At 41.2% G+C, this 24,469-nt stretch overlaps 1 protein-coding gene across 1 annotated transcript in view; it reads left to right on the top strand.

Moving 5' to 3' along the window:
* The window catches only part of LOC133465074 (ephrin-A5b-like), a 76,745-nt gene extending 52,506 nt beyond the window's left edge, over positions 1–24,239 (top strand). The window contains exons 2-5 of the mRNA XM_061747492.1: positions 13,179–13,471; positions 19,055–19,120; positions 19,222–19,302; positions 20,811–24,239. Of these exons, the coding sequence (XP_061603476.1) occupies positions 13,179–13,471; positions 19,055–19,120; positions 19,222–19,302; positions 20,811–20,935 (565 nt within the window). The 3' untranslated portion in view covers positions 20,936–24,239. The remainder of the gene's footprint in view (positions 1–13,178; positions 13,472–19,054; positions 19,121–19,221; positions 19,303–20,810) is intronic.
* Positions 24,240–24,469: the final 230 nt, after the last annotated feature.

Genomic DNA, 24,469 nt, shown 5'->3' with positions numbered 1-24,469 from the left:
TTTCTGAGAGATGGAAAGGGGCCTGAAATGAGGCGATCTATCAACAGTGGTTCCATCGCTTCTTTATGGCCTTCTCCATCACACATCCACTTGTAAATCCTTTCTCAAACTAGCATGCATCTGCTGACATGGTTCCTTTCTTGTCATCTCCAAACTTTTTCAACCAAAGGAGGACAGTCATCATAATGAGAAATAGGTTGATAGCTGATCCAGGGTCATTTGTGCACTTCAGAGATATCCATCATGAAACGTGGCACAGGAGGCGCACAAAGCATTTCTTGGATGTGAGTTTCGTTAAATATTTGAAATGTGCATTGCTGAATGTTAGTGGCCAACAGCTGGTGATATTACTTTTGGCCAGTCTTCCCTGTCAGAGCCAGATTTCTGTTGCTCTCTGTGGTCCCTCTGCTCGCAATAATACAAATTGGTTATGCAAAGTGCAGTAAGATGTGGGTGTGCAGGATTTGTCTGTCTTTTTTTCATAAATTGTATCTAGAAGTGGATTTTTTATTATTTAGTAACTAGTGCTTTAGGCTGACAGAGCCAACTTACAATTTCCCACTTAGACACACGTGCATAAAAAAGAAACCCAAAAAGTTAAAATGATTTCAATTGGTAGCACACAGACAGTTCATATGTTAGAAAGATTTAAAACTTTAGGACTGAAAAGTATTTGATTTTTCTTTACAGTGGAACCTCGATATAACAGACTAATAGGGGCAGGGGGTTGTCTGTTACAGCCGATTGGCCGTTACATTGAAGCACTTTTTGTGGCCATATATACCCATATTACTGTACAGTACAAAATTATTGTTTTTGTACGTTTATCGTGAAACACTCAGTATGGTACAAAGCTATTGTAAATAAATATAAAAAAGGTTTTCAAATGTATCCCAACTTACCACGCTAGTGTACTTGATGTAGGCATTGCTGATGTACTCATAGGCGAGTCAAGGCGGGTTGCTTTCATAAACCGCGAGGAATTCACTTAATGCCTTAAAGAACTTAAATGCGCGAAGCCTACAGTGAAAACAGTGAAAAGGTGGACCAATGAAGCAAAGGTAGAACTTCAAAGTTGTTTAGACTGCACCGACTGGAGTGTCTTTGAAAATTCAGCTGGCAGCCTGGATGAATATACGGACACTGTCACATCCTATATTAGTTTTTGGGAAGATGTGTGTGTACCAACAAAGTCATTTCGCACATTCAATAACAACAAGCCGTGGTTCACTGCCAAACTTAAGCAACTTCGCCAAGCTAAGGAGGACGCATATCAAAGCGGGGACAGGGCCCTGTATAATCGAGCTAAAAACCAGCTGACGAAAGAAATTAACATTGCAAAGAGGAACTGTGCAGCAAAATTGGAAAAACAGTTTAGCGCTAACGACTCTCAATCAGTCTGGCATGCATTTCAATCGCTGACCAATTACAAGCAACGATCCCCCCAAGCTGAGAATAATAACACACTAGCCAACGATTTGAATACCTTCGACTGCAGATTTGAAAAGGACACTTTCACACCCCACACCACCCAGCCGTACCACCGACCACAATCACGCCTCCGACTTCTGCGTTGACCATCCACCAAACAGGATGTGAGACGCAGCTTCAAACAACAAAAGATTAACAAAGCGACAGGCCCAGACCATGTGTCCCCATCCTGCCTCAAAGTCTGCGCGGACCAGCTCGCTCCAGTCTTCACACAGATCTTTAATAGATTTCTGGAACTGTGCGAAATACCATCCTGTTTCAAACGCTCCACCATCATTCCAGTCCCCAAGAAACCTACAATCTCGGGTCTAAATGACTACAGGCCTGTCGCATTGACATCTGTGGCTGGAGCTGTGGTGCGGCCGACACAACCTGGAGCTGAACACGCTCAAGACTGTAGAGATGATCGTGGACTTCAGGAGGACTCCTTCGCCACAGCTGCCCCTCACGCTGTCCAACTGCCTTGTGTCAACTGTCACTCAGTCTCTCAGGACCTAAAGTGGCCGATCAACATCAACTCCGTCCTCCAAAAGGCCCAGCAGAGGATATACTTCCTGCGGCTTCTGAGAAAGCACGGCCTGCCACAGGAGCTGCTGAGGCAGTTCTATACAGCGGTCATCGAATCAGTCCTGTGTTCTTCCATCACAGTCTGGTTTTGTGCTGTTCCAAAAAAGGACAAACTCCGACTGCAACGGACAATCAAAACTGCTGAAAAGATTGTCTGGACCCCTCTATCCACCCTTGAGGACTTGCACGCTGCCAGAACTAAGACAAGAGCGTGCAAAATCCTCTCAGACCCTCCACATCCCGGTCACCAGCTCTTCCAGCTCCTTCCCTCAGGTAGGCGCTACCGATCAATGCAAACTAGAACTAGCAGACATTCCAACAGCTTCTTCCCTCTTGCAATCAACTTCTTAAACACCTAACCTACAACTCCATTGCAACATGCTGCCAAATTTTTTTGTCTTGAGTTTGTTGTCACATTTTGTCAACGCCGGTTTAAATGACAACACTGGAAACTATTTTTGGACACATTGTTCAGTCCCAATGGTCCGTTTTATCCAATATCCGTTATATCAGGGTCAGTTATATCTAGTTCCCACTGTATTTGGAGCAAATAATACAACCCATCAAGTGGGTAAGATTTCATTTTTTGTCTGCTAAAAACTAGAATCACGAGCTAAATTAATGAAGCATCTTAGTTATTGGTTTGGGTGGTCTTTGCTATTTATAATTTATCACAAATTGTCCCCCCTACTTACAGATTCATAACAAGCAAACCCCTGTAGGTCCTCTTGCCTTTATGTTGGAGTATACATAGGTACATTATTACATATTATGGCATGCCTCTCAGGCACCTTTATGTTCGGTAACAGTATGAATTCATTTTGTATGCATTGAAATTTGCCCACAAACAGCCAGGAAGTTCCACTATAACTATAAATGACTGCTTTGCACATTGGGGAATATGTGAGTGAGGAACCGCCAGCAGCCTTGAACTGGAATGCCTCAGTGGGTGTGAATATAAAATACACCCTGTTACGGTAGAGCTTGTGAAACCCATCCCAGGACTTTCAAAATCTCTCATGTACAAATCTGAGCCGGGTCTCAACGTTTAGCGGTATGTGTAGATCAGAGATGGACTCTGATTTGCTGACTGATGGACAAAACTTTGACAGACACCCTGTGTCAAGGGAGCAGGCTGTGTGGCGTTATGGGCCCCGGCAGGGGCAGATTGAGTGGACCAGGTGGTGTTTCAGCTCGATACTGGCATGCGGGCACTTCTATGTTTAGCCCTTACATGATGTTACATTTGCTGTTTTTTTGAGCCTGCTGTGGGAGTTGTAAGGGAAGGAGCCGTGGCTACTAAGTGGTCAATGGATATTTTTAGAGAGGAATGCCTACTATAATGACATTATTGCCCTCATATTTTTTTGTGTAATTAGCTTGACCCCTGGTCTGTTTAAACACCCTCAGGAGTGTGATCGAGAGGAAGCAGGTATATGGTTAAATTTTCAGCGGTCCCTTGTTCATAAAGGGTAAAGGTCCAAAGGAGGTATGCTAGCGTGTATCCAGAACCTTTTGAGTGAGTTTTAGTTGAAACTCAAGGAGCGTCTCTTTGGCCTCCTCTGCGCACGTTGCTCTTATGGTTATTTTCTACCAGTTGGATGAACCTACTGATGCCCTTACCTGCCTCAGCTAGCCAAGACACTCTGAGCATGCATCTATTAGCAGACTCCCTGTAGAACACCCCAGCTGTGCTGCCATGCTGCAAGGTGAGATGTGGTTTTAAAATGTATTCACATCCTCATATAGTCTGATTCTTTTACATTATGCGACACTGGGGTTTTATTTGAAAACTAAGCTGCCATGAATGGATGCACACAGACGGACACACTCACAGATAAACACACACGAACAGGGGCCAACACGAAGCCTAAATCATATGTGCACTTTCCCACTCCCTTCTTCCAGAGCTCTTAAATTTTCTCACATCATTTTGGCTTCTTGTCTTTCACATTCCTCTCACTCTTCAATGGCTGATTTGCCACTCTGCTGCTCTCTTTTTCTCTCTCTCTCTCTCTCTCTCTCTCTCGCTCTCTCGCTCTTGCTCTCCAAGCAAATCACATGTTGTTTTCTCGTTCCCCCTATCTCTAGTCCAAATTTCCAGCACAACACTCTTTCAAAGGCTTTTAATTACTTTTTTTGTTTTAGGATCTCCCCATAAAGCACATATTACTCAACCAAGACAGCTCTGCCACACTTTGAACTGTGTGAGGCCTCACTCGTGGATAAGTGCTGGTGTTATGTGTGTGAGAGCATGTGTGTGTGTGGAACCTCTGGTGTGTGTGTGTGTGTGTGGCAGCTTTGCAGACTTGTCATGGGCGGGTGATTGACTCCAGACGTTGTGGGTTCCTCTCTTTGCCACCGTCCCCTCCTCCCATGGCTGAAGGTTTAGAATGTGTGGGGAACAGCAGCATGAGGGCCGGCCAGAGCTCCCTGGGGTGCAGTAAAGTGATAGGGGAGGCCGCGGAGCTTGGATCGCCCCTGGGGAGGAAGGTCAGGGGTCTGAGTCTGCACCATGGTGATCAGGGCCATGCTCGTCAAACACACTTCAGGTGTGAACCAGTGTGTGTTTGTGTCTTTGTGAGTGTGTGAGCATGTGACTGTGTGTATATGTCTAAATGTAGTCCTTGTTTTGCAGTTTGAAAATAAACTACTGCACTTGAATATCAGTCCATACATCCATCCATTTTCTGGACCGCTTATCCATACTAGGGTCGCAAGTGAGATGGAGCCTATCCAATAAAATATATGTAAAACTGGACTCAATGATTCAATTAAAATCTATTGCATATAAAGATTTAATATTTTTTTACCGAAATATTTTTTTCAAAACACACAGTAAATGCAAATGTTTTGAACTTAAAAGTAAAATACAACTGAAATATACTCAGGCAGCGATTATTTTCCATACCACTAGAGGGTACTTGAACCACACTGAGAATTACTGTTGTAATCCATCCATCCATCCATTTTCTACCGCTTATTCGAGGTCGGGTCGCGGGGGCAGTAGCTTTAGCAGACTTCGCTCTCCCCAGCCACTTCATCCAGCTCTTCCAGGGGATCCCGGGGCGTTCACAGGCCAGCCGAGAGACGTAGTATCGCCAGCGTGTCCTGGGTTGTCCCCGGGGTCTCCTCCCGGTGGGATGTGCCCGGAACACTTCGCCAGGGAGGCGTCCGGGTGGCATCCGAATCAGATGCCCCAGCCACCTCATCTGGCTCCTCTCGATGTGGAGGAATAGAGGCTCTACTCTGAGATCCTCCCGGATGACAGAGATTCTCACCCTATCGCTAAGGGTGAGGCCGGACACCCTGCGGAGGAAACTCATTTTCGGCCGCTTCTATCCTGGATCTCGTTCTTTCGGTCACAACCCACAACTCGTGATCGAAAGAACAAGATCCATAGGTGAGGGTAGGAACATAGATCGATCGGTAAATTGACCACAACAGACCGATACAAAGTCCGCATCACTGCAGACGCTGCACTGATCCGCCGGTCGATCTCTCGTGCCATTCTTCCGTGCCGTTCAAGTTCATACTTGAACTCCTCCACTTGGGCACTCCGCCGCAAAATCTGTCCATAAAAGTTATGAACAGAATCGGTGACAACCTTTCTCAGCCTCGGCGGAGTCCAACCCTCACCGGAAACGAGTCCGACTTACTGCCGGCAATGCGGACCAAACTCTGACACCGGTCGTACAGGGACCGAGCAGCCTGTAGCAGCGGGTTCGGTACCCCATACTCCCGAAGCACCCCCCCACGCTGTTGTAATGTGCTATAAAATAGCACAATAACTGATCAATAAAGATAACCTGTACTTTGTCTTTTGTTGACTACAAAAGCATAATAGGGCTAGATATAAATAGTATGTAAATATTGAACTTCCTTCTTATCATACTCCATTTTGTTCATAAAATAAGAACTTTATTCTTGTAGCATTAAACATTTTTTTTTCCCAAAAAATAATTTGTGATAACCACCTTTTTTATCATTTAAGATCAGCCCTACACTAATCGTATGCTTTCATCATGACTAATGCCATACATCTAATATGACAAACAACTTCATCCTGAAGCTTCTAAAAATAACACATCATGGCATTTAACCAGGAAAAGAAATTACCATGGAATTAATGTGGAAGTGAATGTGTTTTGCACTTCACCTTCCATTCTTCAGCAGCTGTGATGGACGGTGGTGAGGTCAGTCCATCACCTGGGTTCAGACACTGACTGACCAAAGTCTGGCTCTCAACCTGAATAATGGACTGTCACTAACCCTTGACCTAAGCTTTGCAGTCCACGGTGTCAGATCAATATCAGCATGCTGAGCAGCAGCGTGGGACGCTCGCTCTTAGAGGTCATTTTCTGTGTGCTCTAAAGGAACGTCCACACTATCATACAACACATTCATAACTATAATGTGGCTTTCAGCATTCACAAGCACATTTGCAAACAGCAGGTGATGATGGGACATTTTTAATGGGGTTATTTTAACAGGACCTTCTCTCTGCCTCCTGTAGTTATGTTGGCATTAGGGTGCATGTTCTTATGTGTCCGGGCTCATGGGTGCTTGCATGTATCGGCTTTCAAGTATGACTACTATGTGTTGGCCAAAAGCAGCAGCTTCCTTTGATCAGAACTTTGTATCCTGTAAATTGGTGTCATGGCAACCGCAGCAAGCATCATTGATACAGGACAGGGTTTATGATTCCGGCTTTTACACACTTGTGGTCAACTGAATGACAGTGCCGTGTTGTGTGAGTGTGTGTGTGTGTGTTTGAGTGGGTGCGTGCGTGTGCATGTGTGTGTTGACTGACACTAACCCCATGCTTTTATTATGGCTTTGACCTCATTGACATCAAAATAATGTTGTCAGTAATTAACACCGGGCAAATATCTCTCCCCTTTTTTATTACTTGAAAATTCCCTTGTCTTTTAAATGCCAGTGTCATTTTTTTTTTATGCAGGGTAACACTTATTTATTCATTCTTAAAATCATTAATTCATAATTTTCGCAATGGTGAGTTATACACTATACTAATGGGATTTTTAATGGTCACAAGAAAAGTAAGTATTTTGCACTGTTTTGTTCCTTAAAAGTGAGGGTAACCTTTTTTGATATTTGCATGTCACGTTTTATGATGTCGCTTAGGATATGTAATCTATGATTAACAAATGATTTTGCATAATGTATGCACACGCGTTGTGCATACAATCACTTTAATGCAGAATATAGAATGTTGCATACAGATAGAGATCTTGTAAATACTGTACACAAAGCTTTAGATAGCACATAACACACTGCGGCTCCAGCTGTATTGGAAGACTCGTGGTTTGCACAGTGAGGACCACCAGCTTCCATAAACAGACAGCACTTGTACAGTCCTCCTTTCTGTGTTTCCTCTCGCTCTCTCGCTGTGGCTTCTGTTGTATTTTTTTAGGTATCTTAGGTGCCTTCCCACGAGCAGCAATGTGTTTTCAATCTGAGACCAATTATTCATCTCCCTTGGCTTTGTTCCCAGCAGAGAGAGAAGAAAAAAAAAAAACAGAGGACTGTCTATACTTTACAGGCTACATTTTCCCATCTTACTGCTGTCAACTCCGCATCAGACTGAGTCCCTTGACAGGGACATTATGTGTTTAAAAACTGTGCGTGTAAGTGTGCATGTGTGCACATTAGCAAAAGCCCACAAACAGATGTGTGTATGTAATTAGCTAACTTAGTAATAATGACTTGAATTTCCTTGCGGCAATGCTACATACGATGGGACATGTGTAGAGAGAGAGAGAGAGAGAGAGAGGTTGATGGCGACTCCCAACCCTGTGGGCAGATTGCCTGACCTCGTTCAGTGACATCATGTCACAACCTTTGCCTTTTCCCCCTATTTGCACAGAGTACCCCCTAGTGGGAAAGCCAGGAAGCTCACAGTTGGATGCTAAAAGTCAAAAGTAAAGACAAGTAAGATTGTGGAGGAGTGAATGCCAACCAGTGCACAGTTTGTGTGTGTGCATGTGTGAGAGTGAGTGTGTTCAGACAGAAGTTTCATGTGTTTGTACTGGCCAAAAGTATCTCTTTACCTATTAGAATAATTATGGGAAGCTTCCCCTCAACTCTAGTCGTGAGGAAAACAACATGAGTTATAGTTCTTCTCCTCCTCTCCATTTTTCCTAGTCCCTTTTTCCCTATCTCTGGATCAAATCCGTGCTTTACAGCACATTAAATACATGATAAATAAAATAGAAATGTTTCCCTTCATATGCTTCCCTCCATTTCTTTTTATTGGTTATCTGTTCCTTGAGTTCTCTGTCTCTCGTAATTTATTTTCATCACTCCCTCTGCAGTCTTTTTCCTTCTCTCTTTTTTATCGCTTTCTATCGCCCTCTCCAAATGCACACAAACCAAACACTGTGTTCATTTCCGTCAATACGGGCTCTGCCATACCTTGAAGGTGCCAGGCCAACACAACAGATGGGGATCAAGAAAGCACACAAGGTGGGGAGTTGACTGAAAAGGGGATTATCCATAGTTATGTGCCTTGCTAAGGGCTCCAGTTACAGATTCATTGATAAGCCCCCTTTTACTGGCTGAGTCATTCAACCAATGCAGAATCATTAATCCCCACGACAAATGGATTTAGGATTATAGGATCTTTTATTTACAGAGGGGTCATTGTGATACAAGAGTGCTGAACGGTGTAGTTGTTTTTAAAGTTAAGGTTTGATTGTTTGTTTTCCACCCCTCCGAAGAAAAAACACCACCACCTGCCGCCTAAAAAAAAAAAAAAGGAAATCCCCTTTGTTGAAATTGCCTGTGAATGCTTAATGTCACCAAATTGCCACAAACAACCAAACCATTGAGAATCACTGAGAAATGAAAGTTGTTTTGAAGTTTATGTTGAGTTGATGGTTTAAAAGGAATCCTCAAAACATTGTCAACCTGTTTTTCAAAGTTTAGTATTTGTATGGAGTACTCAAGTCTTCAGCCTCAGCAAATATAAACCCCTGTGTGTAATCAAAGATACTGAGGTGCCAAGTCATCCAAGAAATACCACACCAATACCAATTAAAAATATGGGAAAAACTTTACCTTGTGACATAATCTGTGCAAATGGACAGATTCAGTGCATGTGTGACTTTAATCACTCTGCCTTCCCATTCTCATATTGTCTCAGATGTGTTTACATTTGAGTTAATTGAAAGCTTGGTGTGTGTCATACTGTCTAACTAACAGCAGAACACTTTTACATCTGTTCTGATGACTTGGGAGGAAAACTGTCTCGAGAAGACACAGTGGGGGGGTGCCAGATGCTCTTAGGGCAAAGATTGTCAACATCAAAACAGACATCAGTAGACGAAAAGCTGCGATCTGCTTCCTCCTTAATTGAAACCAAAGGACAGTAAAAGCTCAAAACGTTGTCTCTTTAAATACATCTTGAATCAGGATGTGCTTTTGTACCCTTGCAATATTTTGATATTTTGTTTCTGTTATGCAAACGTGTCTTCGTACGTTCATCTGGCCAACATCTGTTGCAACCTACATGATCACTCTTTCCGTACTACGTTTCCGCACTACGTTTCCGTACGTATCTCTCGTAATATTACCCACCTATTGTGCATATTGTTACTCCAAACATCCTCTATGCCCAGCAGCCCTAGAAAACGTTTATGAAGTTCAGTAATTTAACATTCAATTTGAAGACAAGAAGTATCAGTGAATATTCAGAATCTATAGTCAACTTGAAATTTGTCAAACTCTCACACCCCAAGTTGGGAACCCAGTTTTGAAGTTATAGCAGCTCAAGACAACCTGGTGACAGTAGGCTAGATTTGTATCATAATACAAAGATTAGGCATGTTCAAAAGCATATTTGCAGTGTAAAGACATTTTTGGACCCACAGCTTTAGACAAATTGTGCAGTGCTTCCCGCAGCTCAGGTCAGTGGTTGTGTTGGCCCCAGACCTCCTCCCATTATGGTGGATTTTGCTATTGATGGCATCATTTGATGGAAATAAATGTCTGTACAACCCTTCCTGGGAAAGCATTTTTGGAGTGCTTTTTCAAAATCTAAACATAAATCATTCCTGATTTTCATTTTATTGCCCGATCTTGCTTGTTTCTGTTCCCTGATTACCTTCTTGATATCTTTCCCGTTGTCTCTCGAGGTATTTGTATGATATGTTTGTGTGTGTATTGTTTTCATCTTTGAGCTTTCGGCCTCACTGTAAAATTCTAGTCAAGTTTAATGCGACATATATTTATATTTTTGTTTCCAAAGCATCACCAATGGCTAAAGACACAAATCCTAAAATATTGGACTCAGAACAACCTATTTCCATGTTTGACTGCAAGAGGCAACAATGGCCCTTGACTGTTTGACTTCTCATTTGGTGGTGATAACTGCATTTGTATGCGGGGGAAGTCTGAATTGTTCACTAGAGACTGCTTTGTAGAAGCTCATTGAAGCCAGGAATAAATCCTGTCCCCTCTCCAGAAACTATCTGGGTGTGAGTACTAAGAGGTTGATCGTCATTTTCAAAAACTTGTTTCAATCTTTCTCGTTGATTAGTTGGAAGTTCTTCTGGGATGTCACTAACCTCAGTATTTGAGTTTGGGTTAGGTTTGATAGACAGCTCCTGACACTAGCAAAGTTGAAGCTGACATATGGGTTGAGTAAAGACAGAAAGACAAAGCAAGACCATCCACTGCTTCTGGCTAAGGTCATGATACCGTGGAGCCGCTTGACCCCCGCAAGTCATAATATCAGCAAGCTGTGCTGAAACTAAGGCTATGGGAGGGCATGTTGTGTTTGCCTGGAGCCAAAATCTTCGAGATAATCGGGGTTCTCTGAAGAAAACAAGTTATTTGGTTGCATATTTGACCAGACTAAAATCAGAGAGCGAGAGAGAGAAAAGAGATTGGAGAGATTAGAATTTAGATGATAATCCCACAAAACACACATCCGCTCACCTGTGGCCTCTGCAAATTCAATAGGTTGGCCACAAATCCTGCAGCATACCGTATGTACAATTTGCGTAGTGACAACATGATATCCCGAACACTACCATGCGCATCCTACACACGTCTCATGTAGCCCGGACATGTCAGCCGCAACGTCCGCTGAAACAGCTGTGCATCAAACCTTTTCTTTTCCAGTCTCACCTGGCCACAGATCAGCTACTGCTTCTCCAATAGAATCCACATGGAGCAGGACTTTAGCCAACTAATTCCGGTCTTACCAAGCTAAACAAACCTGTTGAGTTGTTTAGCAACTGCATCAGCTCATCCTGCTGGATGCTTGAACATAGACGCAATTCTGTCCCCCCTCTTCATGACTCGTGTCAGTGAACAGAGGAGGAGTATTCAAGACATCTGTAGGTATGTCAGTGATACTGATCCAAGGCCCATTAGCAGCTATAGTGACACAACCAGCCGCTATGGTCTTAATCGTTGCCCGCTAAAAGCCTCAGATATGCAACCTTATATGGCGCCTTTGGGAATATATGTTTCCAATCATTCTCGTCTCAAATGAATACCTGTTTTATCCCTGCTGAGCTTTTTCTCCCTATTTCTTTTCCTCACGGTTTACAGTAGGCAAAATCGGGGGGGCATAGCATTAAGCCTTAACACATGCCTCATTTTTCCAAAACTCTACATTCCAGAATGGTATACGTATAAGGCAAATGCTAACCAGACAATTAGCCCTGTATGGGGCCTTAATTTCTGCACCAGCACAAGTCATCATTGTTTAGCACTAACATTGATGCATGGCTTCCGACTGATGAAGGCGTATCACAAGAGGATTTTTGCCAGGGCGCTGGCGTGTTACATTGGGATTCAGTGGAGAGTGTTTGGTTGATTGAGTCTGATATGTTGAGATTCTGTAAACACTACATAGATGTAGTCTGGGCAGCAGCATGTACTTTAAATGCACTTTTTTTTTCTATAAAATCCTCGTCATGAAGTTTGGAAGCGACTGCGACCATGACCATGAGTCTCAAAAGGCTGATTTTGGGCAAAATAAAAGCAGGGCACTATGGTTAACTTCATGACCTAATGATTAGAAGAAACATGACCTATGTGAAATGAACACAGAATTCTCCCAGTATTTCCCTAATCATATGTTAGCATTATTGTTCACATGAATAACTTAATTTCGTCAGAATACATAATTCTTTGTCTTATCTATGTTTCCCAGTTTGTCGGAAGAGTTTGAGGAAGGTCATTTTTCAAACTCAGCATGTGCCCCAGTGGATAAAACAAGTTTTTCAAAGGAATGACTAAACTAGTTTGGGGCGGAGAAATCTGACACAGAGAACCCTGACCACAACCCAATCAAACACTTTTGGGATGAAATATTGTGAGCCATGCCCTTTGTCAATCCCAACATCAGAAGGCTCCGTGAAATTGGACAAACATTACCACAGACGCTTTCCAAATTCTTGTCAAAAATCTTCTGGATGTTAATCCATTTCAAATATTCATGTCCACTTTCATGAAATAATGGTCTTGGTTTGCACCTAGCAAAAGCTAAAATACAAGCGAGACACACTGGCACAGGACATCTGCTTTTTACCGTACGTGTTAGACACAACTTAAAATACCTTCCTTACATCCCTTCTCACACCAGTTACCTGCCTGGCCGTGTCGACGATCACTGAGCGTGTTCAGTAATTGTTTTCCGCCGGGGCTAGCAGCCGAGCCTGTCTGCGTCCCCCTTCTGCTCAGTCTTGAAACAGAAGGGTTCGAAGTGATCTTTGCAGATGACCTTGTGCTTTCCAAAATTGAATTTGTCCACAATTCCAATATTTTTGGCGAATAATTAGACTACAATTGTGATTTAAGTAAAAAACTGCTGATACGGAAAATATGCACAATTCAAATATAACAGACAGTTTTGAAATCTTAGGGTTAGTTCCCCTTCAAGACTCTGCTACTTTCTAGTCTCCAACAGACTTGAGAGAACATTGAGAATAAATCATCATGCAAGGATTTAGCGGGTAAAATCCAACAATCCCAGAACGTCTTCTCCAAATGCAAGAAAACCTGGAGATTTGACGCTTTGTTGTTGTCTACCGACCCTTGTAGATATACAAATATTTAGCTGTTTTCTCTCTTTTCTTCAGGTTCTACCGGGGTGATTACCACATTGACGTCTGCATAAATGACTACCTTGACGTCTACTGTCCGCATTACATCAGCCCCGTGTCGGACGAGCGGGCCGAGCGCTATGTGCTTTACATGGTGAACTACGATGGCTACAGCTCATGTGACCACACCGCCAAGGGCTTCAAGCGCTGGGAGTGCAACAGGCCTTTGTCATCAAATGGACCACTGAAGTTTTCCGAAAAGTTCCAGCTCTTTACACCCTTCTCATTAGGCTTTGAGTTCCGTCCTGGCAGAGAGTACTACTACATCTGTGAGTATGGGGATTACAGTACTCATTTGTATCATTGACAGAAGTCACCCAAAAAGAATGGCTTTGTTCCATTAAGTCTGTGATTACCATGTTATAATATGAGTTAACATCATTAGTTATTTTATTCTGGTTTCTTTTTTGAGATTATTTATACAGTGGAACATCTAAGGGCAAACACAATTAATTCCAGGACACTGGTTGACCGATTTATGAAGGCCATAGAAATAATTTGTTCCAGGGCCACATTCTTAGCATAACAGCTGTACAAAATAAATTACATTGAAAATAATAAAAAGAGAAAAACAGCCTCTTAACCTTAATGATATGGGCCAATTGTGATGAGTCTTTATAGTCTTTTCTTAACACCGGTTAATGAGGCAGATCTTTTTGTTTATGTGTCGTAACAACAAAGCAACACACACCCAATGTTAATCCTGTGATGCTCGCAGAACACACACAGCGGTGATTTGAATTCACTAATACGTCAAATTAATTAGTTACATTCCGAATAATACAGCATTAGTGTTCGACTTTCCCCATATTTGGAAAGTGTTAGCTTTTTAGTAATGTGTACAATGTTTGAGAGCATACACAAGAACTAGCAACAATACAAAAAAACAAAAAAAAAACGAAATGGAACTGTTTTGTTCTGGTTCCTTTCCGTAAGAGTCAACCCAAAAGACAAATTCACAAGGAGAAAAATACTTGGACTGTTTCGGTTTTGGAGTGAAGTGTCTTTGGTTACTGACTGGTTGAGCTCAACTTTCTCTTTTCTCCCTGTGAGAAGACTCAGGAAAACAAGCAGCTGGAAACTTATGTTTTCATAAGTGATGTCACTGCCCTGCAGGGGCAGAACAGAGGGACTAAACCAGATACAGTGGCTCTTGATGGTAGATTTGAGGTGTTTTGATAATGCTTAAGTCCAAGGCAAGTACAAGGAACCAATAATAAGTTGCTTGGCAATCCACAACAGACGTTTATTGTTAAGTTTGAGATAGACTTCATTGAAAAGAGATGTAGACTGGAATTGGAATATTCATGTAGAAACTACTATGTTTTGTTTCGCACAAATCCGTTAAAATTATCAGTCTCAAATTTAAGTCTGTAATACTTTTGCAGGATTTGGTTTGCGATGTATTACTTGACAAGATGTTTTTATTGGCTCTCAGTATTTGATGGCCACTGAACCTGAAGGTACTTGTATGAATGGGACTACATTGTTGATTGATGATCCCAAAGCCAGTGTGCTTTATGGTAGACCACCATGTTGATAAGTGTATTTCGGTTTATAATCGTTTGACTCTGGTTGTTTGTAAACTCATGGCTCATCCATCTCAGAAGTAGAGAGTCAGTCTTGTAATGATGCTGTAGTCTTATGGTGCGGCTGTTATTTTTCGTTATTCCACATTTGTTTTTGACAAAGCATGTACAGTGGGTTATGTTAAACGGCATGAAAGTGAAAATACCCACGAGCCATAGCTTACTGCTGCTGTTGACAGGAAGATCATCAGATGTGCTGTGCTGTACATAATGGGAAGGAAAATAATGTGGTACAGCTGTTGAATATCTCACTGATGCAGACTCAGATAGCAACCTTAGACTGCACGTTTGTATTATGCTGCGCTTATGCTAATTGTATTCGCATTAAAGTATGTTTTAGCAGCTGCTGCTATTAGTCCCATTGCAGACTGTGTCTTATTGGAACAAAGCATAACAATAGCCGATAGCTCATTGAAGCATTGTGCGTCAACTTCGGATTGGGATTCTGTATGTGACAAAGTGAGGTGGGGTTCATGTCTGCCTGCCTTAGTGAGACAGATACTCCTTTATCCTCCTCCACAGTGATTGTCACTGGCCCCAGGCAGGAGGGAAGCGGAGGCGGGGTCACGTCAAATAGATGACACCTGCTGTTGGCTATTGGCCGTCTGGCAGACAGGCATACACCCGAATAAAGGCCAAGCAGTATTGCCGACTGGTCCAGCAAGGCCAAAGGTTACAAAGATGCCTATGAAGTCATTGCTGCTGGCTTCTCAAGGCCTCGGAGGGCGGCGTGTTTTTCTTAGAGAGCTGTAGCAGAGCAGGGGAAGCCTGATCCTAATCTCACAGGATAGAAATCCAATTTTCAGAGGAGACAGTTGAGAGTCTGGCTCTCCCCGTGTGAGAGAGATGACTGACTCCCCGTAAAGCCCCCAACGCTTCAAACGCCCAGGCTCAGCGCTTGTGTACCCTCAGCACAGATCTACATCGATAATGACGTGGGCTTGGATAGCACAAGCGTCTTCCCCTTTAACTTCTCACAGAGAAGCAAGGACAAAAGGCCCCGACATAAACCAATCCTCACACATCTGATCCCACAGTGTTTATATCGGGGTCTGGCTAATTCACCTTACAAAGAGGCCTTACACGGATTTTGCACAGTCTCACTGCTGTGCTCTGTTGGTATCAAACCTGAAATAATAGCTATTGTGAGACTGCTGCCACGTCCACACAAACTGTATTTGTGTGTGCATTAGGACCTTTTGTCCAAAGACAAACACATTTTTAGGTCTCCGCAGGTAGTTTTTGGAAAGCTCCAGATAGGAAGACTTTCCACGGTTTGCATGTAGATAGATGTATTTGTTGTTGCCGTTGTTGTTTTCTTTTCATTTGACGTCACAACTTTTATATTGTGCTGACAGGTATATCTGTGTTTAAATATGCTCATAGGTTTCTTAAATTAATCCTTGAATGAAGGATTTTAGCACGTGTATGCATACGTGTGGAGCTTGTCTCTGACTGCATACAATAACAAAGGTGACAGAAAAACTTCAGATTTAGATTTTATGTGAGCCTTCATTTTCCTTTAGTCAGTTTTGTTGTACCTTGCTCGCTTCAATTTTCTGATGCTAAAATGGCCATACTGTTCTTTTGACAGCCCATGAATATTTTTTATTTTTATTTTTACCACAGCGTATGAGGAAAAAAAAAAAAACAAGTTTAAAGTAAATTGTAAGAGTTTGCACACAATTCAATCATGCGACTGACCATGTAATACTGGTCTGAGTGGGAAGTAGAAGTAGAATTATAGGTAGAGCTGAAGTTTCAGTGAGTGGTGGTGGAGCTCAGCCGTGTCGCTCGAGGATAGAAAAGCCAGACTGTGACCTCAGTGGCAGACATGAGCAAAGCAAAGGAGACACTAGTGTAATTGCTGGTGTGTTGCAGTCTGTGAAGGGATGATTGTCTTAGCTGAGAAAGAGGCAGAGGATCTGAACAGAGGACACTGGGATGAAATGTGAGTGAGAAAAAACAACCCAAAAAAGCATAAACTTCAGTGGAAACTTTGTTAAGAACACGGAAAAGGTTCTGTTTGTTCTTGCACGACAAATGTAAATGTGGGCGCTGACAATAATTGACCTCCCAAACTAATTCTGCAATTTCTGAAGCCCCCGTCACACGACACCTTACGGTGCGTAATTGCACTCTCAGTCACGCTTGTTGAAAGGTAACAAGAGGAGCTGTGTGCTTGTCAATCTTTCTGCAGAGGTTTATTTCCTCTCATTTCTAAAATGGTTTGGCGCTTTTTAGCATTCAAAACCATAACAGCAGCCTCCATTTTTGTTGATGCAAGTTCACACCGTTTGCAGAACATACAAGTCACAATGCCATTTCCATTTCCTTTTTTGTGGGTGTCCTCTGCAACATTTGTAATGGTTGGGGGCGTTCTTAGCCTGTTTGCCGATTAAACAGCTATAACTTGACAGTTTAATCAAGAAATAAAAACGTGCTTCATTATTTTTTCCCTTTTTTTCATAAATGTCAAGCGCTTCTACATACTTATCCACTTATCTTATCTTATCCACTACAGAAACTTATTGGTGGTCTACTGAATTAGCACTGTGTATATTTGGTACTGATACATTTAGCCCTTTTGACCTTTATTAAGTGAAGAGAGACATGTTTCATAATAGTCCAAGAAATGTAGAATAAGTTCTCGTCAACCGAGTCAGACCACACTGCAGAGATCATTGTAGCACACTTCAGAGACAGAAAGTGAGACTAGTTGAGAGGTAAGTTATTGGATATCCGTTAACACAGACAGGCAGGCGCAGCGTGAGTGACATTTTTTCTCTCACGTTTGTATCCTCCCTTTGCTACTTGACATCCAATATTCCACTCATGGCGAGGTTTACGACGACTTTTTATTTCCTCTCACGGCCATACACCAGCCGATATTGCTCCTTTTGAAATAAGAACCTCAGTTCCAGGTTAACAGTGGAAACACTGATTCAGCACTGGGTCAGAATCTGTCACATATAGCTTTTAGATGAGTGACGATGAATTAGTGTCAGGACAGGACATTTTTAATTCATAAAGTGTGTCATTTTGGCCATTTGTTAACGCACTAACAGGGTTTCGAAATATTTTGAAAATCAATCTCAGCATACCCAAGTGTCTTCAGTCAAATTCTGAACCTACATATACTGTATGGTAACGAACGGTATTCAAAATGCACTTTTGGATAAGAGCCGGCTGTTCAAAGTAATGTTACCAACTGCTGGTCTAACGCTTATTTACAGCATTTTTGCAGGTTCATGTGAACCGGGACAATTCTTTTGGCTCTCATCTGTACAAAAAAAAACAAAAAACGCACACCCACACACACACACACACGATGATTGTCGTGTAAATGTACCCTATAAGCAGATTGAGTCACCAGGAAATTACCGAGGTCAGACGTTCAATGCTCATGAGAAGCCAGAGAGAGAGGAGATTGTGAGATGAAGATAGTGCTAAACGACACATCCAACTATTCCAGACAATAGCGAAAGCACACGTGGAAGGCAGGTCGGTGTTCTTGTAGTGTGTGAATGACTTTAATAAGCAAAGAAACTCCAAAGTTTATGGAAACGCATTAACTACTGTTATAGATTTTGAAGGTGAACATATCAGAAATGAGGAATGGAAATGTGGAGATGACATTGAGTTGCTTTCGGCGAATGTATATGGAGTCTAAACGCTTTTACACCAGGATGAGGGAGGCAAGTTCTCAAAAGGAGATAAAGCTCCTCTGGGGTAGACTATTTTAAAAGAGATAAAGTTGAATTCCTCCTCTGAAAACACAGTCGACCTTGTCAACTTGTTCGTTTCTTGTAGCTAAACTTCAAGAAGCTTGTAGTCGTCAGTTAATGAAGGAAAAAAATTGTGCACATTTTGGAAAAGCACAAACCAGTATGATGAGTATGCCAATTAGATAAGACTATCTTTATTTTATTAATACCAGGGCAGCATATAATCCACAACTAAAAATGATCTGTATATATATATATTTTTATTTTTATTTTATTTTTATTTTATTTTTTTGGGTAGTAGTTTGTAGTAAAGCAGCACTGAATTTGGGTTTCTAATATTTTGGTTTGGTAGTTATTGTCTTTATTGTGTCGTGACTGACACAGTCAAAATTTTGGAATACAAAAATGGATTGCCGTAACTATGTGCTGCAAAATTGTTTCAAAATACAAATTGTTGTTTAGTTTGAAATGGATCGGAAAAAAGAAAAAAAACTAGAATATTATTTGTACTTCATAGTGGCTGATTTTTCCACAGCTTCCCTCACTGACGCCAAAGGAAGAAGGAGCTGCCTTCGACTCAAAGTCTTTGTTAGGCCACAAAGTAAGTCGAACATTGTTGGTACCGTTCTGCCCAAAACTGTAGATGAGTGACGTCGGATTTCAATAATCACACGTCTGCTTCTCTCGTCTTTGTGTTTCCAGACAATTGCGTGCGAAACTCTGGGAGCGTACAGGAAGGGGTCGACTTTGACGAAAACAGTCACAACAGTCTAGAGCCCAGAGGTTGGTGGGATTTTACAGCAATGAGCGTGTGTGCGTGCGTGCGTGCGTGCGTGCGTGTGTGTGCAATTAGGTAGGTAGTTATTTTTCATGAAATCTTGGGTTAAGACAGAGAATATTAACGTCACAATTCATTCCGATTTTTCAAAATAATATATTATAGTTATATTAACACAAAAGGTTGACATAATAATACGAATGGTTTATATAAAATACAACATGTATTTTACATTTATAATGTGATTACGGGCTCGAGGAAGACCAAAGAGAAGGTTGATGGATGTCGTGAGGGAAGACGTGAGGGCAGTTGGTGTTCGAGAGGAGGATGCAGGAGAAGGAGGCTTCCATGGACAAGGATGACGCGCCGTGGCGACCCCTCACGGGACAAGCCCAAAGGAAAAGAAGAAGAAGAAGAATACCCTAACACGAACACTAATGTTTTACAATTCACAATTTCAAAAGTTTATTTTTTATTTTGTTTTCCCAACTTACACCTTCTTTGCTTTCCTGTCTTAATGCCCTCTGCACAATAGTGTGTTTAGTCTGAACACTAGTTATATGTAACTGCAGCATAAACACATTTGTTTGATTTGTTTTAAATGTTGTCATTTTAATCATGTGTACAATGCAAAGTATGCTTAATATAGTAATTTTTTATTTTACCACCCCCCGAAAAAAAAATTACAAACAAAATCTAAACTTATGCAGTAATTTACAGTAACTGTTTATATACACAATATTACCCCCCAAAACTAAAACCTAATCAAAATGAATGTAGTAAGCACTTTATGTTAATCTTCATGACTGTGTTCATTACAGTTGGTGCTGTTCCAACCTTGTCTCTCAAAAAAATTAGCACAGAAAATTAAGGAAAACTATAACTCTCTGGATCTATTTAATGCTAACACAAGCACTGAACTTTTTTTTTTTTTTTTTTTTTTTTTTTTCTCTAAACCATAAAAACGATACAACGTAGGGAACTGGAGCTACTATTTCTCCAGTGGCAGTGACTATCTGTTGTCTTTTATCCTGACAAGCTGTCTGACACTCATAAATTCCCACTCTGACTGCAGCCATTACCACATTCTTTTAAAATGTATTCTGCTTGTACTACTTGCTATCACAATTGACTATTATACTTTCTAGTTCTGAGTATTTGAATAAGTCCCATATAAAGGCTTCATGGTTGGCTATTTTTCTAGGGGGATGAAAATGACTGAATGTAAACTGTGTGAAGCAATTGCTGTCTTCTCAGTGTAGTATTTCGTGGTTTTAAAATTTAAAGACCCCAGACTTGCCAAATCTTTATTTTATTGGGCCCGCAGAGATTTTTTTGGGTTGGAGTGGATGAGTGCTTTACCTCTGGATACTATTATTGCTAGTTCTAATATAAAGACACACTTGTAGTCTGTTTAGCTTTAGAAGCTTATTATTAAAGTAACCTATTTCCAGACATATTAGATCATTTACCTATGCATTATTCACAATTATTGTCATCTTTTTCCCCTCAGATGACATCAGTCACGAGTCACCGGAGCCTTCTCGAAGGGACGTAAACTCTGCTGCCGGGTGTTGCAATTCCGTGCTCCTGCTTAGCTCCGCCCTCCTACTCCTGGCTGCTTTCTTGTCTTTATAGCGCTCATTCTGAGGGAACTCTCAGGAATTGACTGTCCTGATTGGACCACAGGCTACCATATCCTGCAAACCCCCCCCCCCCCCCCCCCCACCTCCCCATGGAGCACTTTTTTGTTACATAAAAAAAAAAAAAAAATACATTAAAAAAAAAAGACAAACATGAAAAACACTGACAATCTCTCTCAGTGAAAAAGGAAGGGACCATGAAAGTCTTCATTTCGCCAACTTGTGTGATTGACCTTATGGCAAGTGCCGATGGCCCATGGTGAAAGAGGCAGAATCTCTTATTCACCACCCAGATATTAGAAATGGATTTGTGTTGACGCAAACACACACGCACACACACCTACACACTCGTATATCAGTGTTCACGTTCTTTTAGGAAGTGCTGCAGGATCACTTAAAGTTTCCAGGCCTTGTCACATCACATAAGACCCCGATAAGTTACATGACTTGGTCTCATAATTAGGAGCTCGCATGGGTCAGAAGAAAGGACAATTTTGCTGGCATGGGGGGGGTAGGGAAATCCTCTCACAATATAACCTTCCTCAGGTGATAAAGGAATTGGATGATTTGTTGAGAGACTGTGGAGTAGCTTTGGCGAAAATATATTGAGAACATTTAAAGAAGCACTCATTTTTAGTGTCTGAATTGAAGCGTTTTAGTGGTGTTTTTTTTGTTTGTTTGTTTGTTTTGTTTTTAATGGATCACATACTTCAAATGTCGCAGCCAACACGGGTGTAGAGTAGTATTTGAATGACGTGCAAGGTATGTTTTGTTGTTTGTTTGTTTGTTTGTTTTTGTCCTGGCAACGTGTTTTATTTATTGTGATTCTTTGTGCTTTGATTTCTGGTGTGGTCAGCCTGTAGCTTTGGTAAAACAGCAATAAAAACACATTAGCACAATAATTCATCAGGTTAAACACAATAACATACATTTAATTTGAAAACAAAAATAATACAAAAATACTGAATATAGTTTATGTCTGTTTTAATCTAAATGTTTTAATGTTTTTTAACAAAGTCCAGGAAGGAAGAAAAAAAGTCTGATGTGCTATCAGGGTGTAGAAATAGTGGAATATGTGTTCAAATCTGTTATTAATGAATGTCACAATTGTAGGTTTCCTCTTGCATTATATCTTTTTGTGAATCACAGTCATTACACAATTATTGTATATAGTGACAAATGTCCTGAAGAGTTCAGGGATGTTTCCATACCTTAACTGAAGTATATAAATAGCAACAGTGAGTTTAGTCTTCCTCAGAATAAGCAGCACAGATTTTGCCAGATGATCATGACGCAGGCTTGTAGTGCACTACAGTAGGGACAACAGTACAGTATATCAATCGAATATTGGACTTATTCCTCTATGTCCTCCGAATCCAAATAATTCATCTTACCATGACATATGGCCATTCATTAACTTTGTGGGAGCAGTCTGGGGGCAATGTGACTCTCTGTTCCAGCATGACTGTGCACCAGTGCCCAAAGCAAGGGACGTACAGTAGAAAGATGATTGGATTAGTTTAAGGATGAACTAAAACAGATTATGCGCCAGAATCTACACGTGTCCCAAAGTTGTCCACAAGGTGTAATATATAAAGCTCCTGTGGCCAAAATACACTGCACTGGTGTACCTGCTGATTGCTGCTATGAAAAATCAACCACATAGAGAGATAAGATAAGAGGCAGAATTGTGTTCTCTCACTCACGGTAAACTGAAACGAGAGGAGAGCAAAACATGATGAGCTCAATATTATTTCTCTGTTGTGGACACATACTATTTTCGCACATAGGCACACATCATTTTCCTACAAGATAAAAATCAAACAGCTGTAGTACCTACTGTATGTCTGCTTTGATTTACTCAAGTATCTGTGTCCGTAAAGAATAGAGATATTCTGTAGATACATACAAATAATATAATAAAAATAAGAGTGGCAGTAATTTCATATAGTGTCAGAGTCAGTCAGAGTTTTTTTTATAGTTACAAAAATCTTAATGGGAGTGAGTTTGTAACTGTACATACAAACAAAGTCAGAACAATATCAGAATGAAGTTTTGATTTTCTAGTCTGGTCATTCACTTTCATGTGAATAATCTTGTTCTCTCTAAAGAGCATATTTACTGCAAATTTAGTGCTGCAAATGCTGCTCAATGTGGGTGCTAAAACACATTCATAGGTTACATGCATGTTCAACTTTAATGTTTTGTAACACTGCATTCACTAACTTATTTGCATTGCATGATCTCAAATTCACTTAACTAGCTCCCGCTCTTTGTCTTTCGTGGATGTTTTTTGTTGTTGTTGGGTTTTTTTTCTCGTGTGTGTTCACATCCCTGCAGCTTTGTGCAGATAACAAAAGATGGATTTATTTGTTTCATTATACTTCCTGACATCTACCACCATCCTCGGTACATCAGAGTTTAGCCAGTATTAGTCTCCTCACTCTAACATGTTCACCTCCGGCCATATCACCATGAGAAAAACAACCAGTTTCCTGGATACCGTGTATCCAACAACGAATCTATTGTAACATACAGTGTTAGATACTTTGTTCACACCCCTGTTGACGGGTGATCAGTAAGAAAATAATGTTTGACATTAGAAAACTCTTTCATTTTATGTGTATTTTATATGAAACATAGAAACATTACACCCCTGGGATGTGAATTTGTGCAAATGTGGAGCTTGTTGAACATGCAGTGGTCATCCTACACTCGTGAATCATGGAAAGGGCCTTAATGAAGACCAGCTGGATCTTTAAGAGCTACAAAATCTCCTCGGTTTTGAAAAAAGACTGCAGTTCATGCAGGTGTTGGATTAAAGTATAGCTCGGTGGTCCTTTGTTAATCATCAACTCGAGCTGTATGAAAGCTCGCTGTGACAATGTTTCAGGAGGTGCATTTAACTTCTTTTGCTGATGTTTTCTATGTTCTGAACAAATAGTGTTGCTAGGAGGGTTCGTCCAAAGGGTTCTGTTTCTATTTCACCTGAATTTGTTTCCATGTAACCTGCAGTTTCAGATTTGCAGAATCGGCCTTGATGTGCTTTTGTCTGGGAAAATATTTAGGTTACCTTTGCAAAAACTGTTTCCCAAACTCCGTATTTGTTTTAACATTGTAGTGAGTGTACCCTTTGCCCCTCCTGATCTCCTCTAATGTTTCAGTTTCCCTGCTCGGTCTCTCGCTAGGTTTTTCTACGGAAAGGGCGTTTATTTGTAAATACACATGTTGGAGCAGCTATAACTAATGAAAACAATCATGGAAAAAAAGATGTAATAAATATTTCTTTGTCATTGTAAGTATGTTGTGTGATTTGTATCATTAATGACGATGCATTAATCTTGGTTAACCGTTGTCTTGGTTGTCGTGAAGCCTGATCACACAGACTGAATTCACAAGAAGTGGGGGGCAGCTGTTTCTGTCGGATCTGAAGGTAATATGCAGACTGAAATAACAAAAATAAGCTTCGATTAATCTTGCAGGATGTGGAGCGCTTCTGGGAGGTTCACCAGGAAAGCCTTTCATTGCC

Source organism: Phyllopteryx taeniolatus, chromosome 15 (assembly GCF_024500385.1).
Source record: "Phyllopteryx taeniolatus isolate TA_2022b chromosome 15, UOR_Ptae_1.2, whole genome shotgun sequence".
Lineage (NCBI taxonomy): Eukaryota > Metazoa > Chordata > Actinopteri > Syngnathiformes > Syngnathidae > Phyllopteryx > Phyllopteryx taeniolatus.
This window is presented reverse-complemented; position numbering and strand designations above follow the sequence as displayed.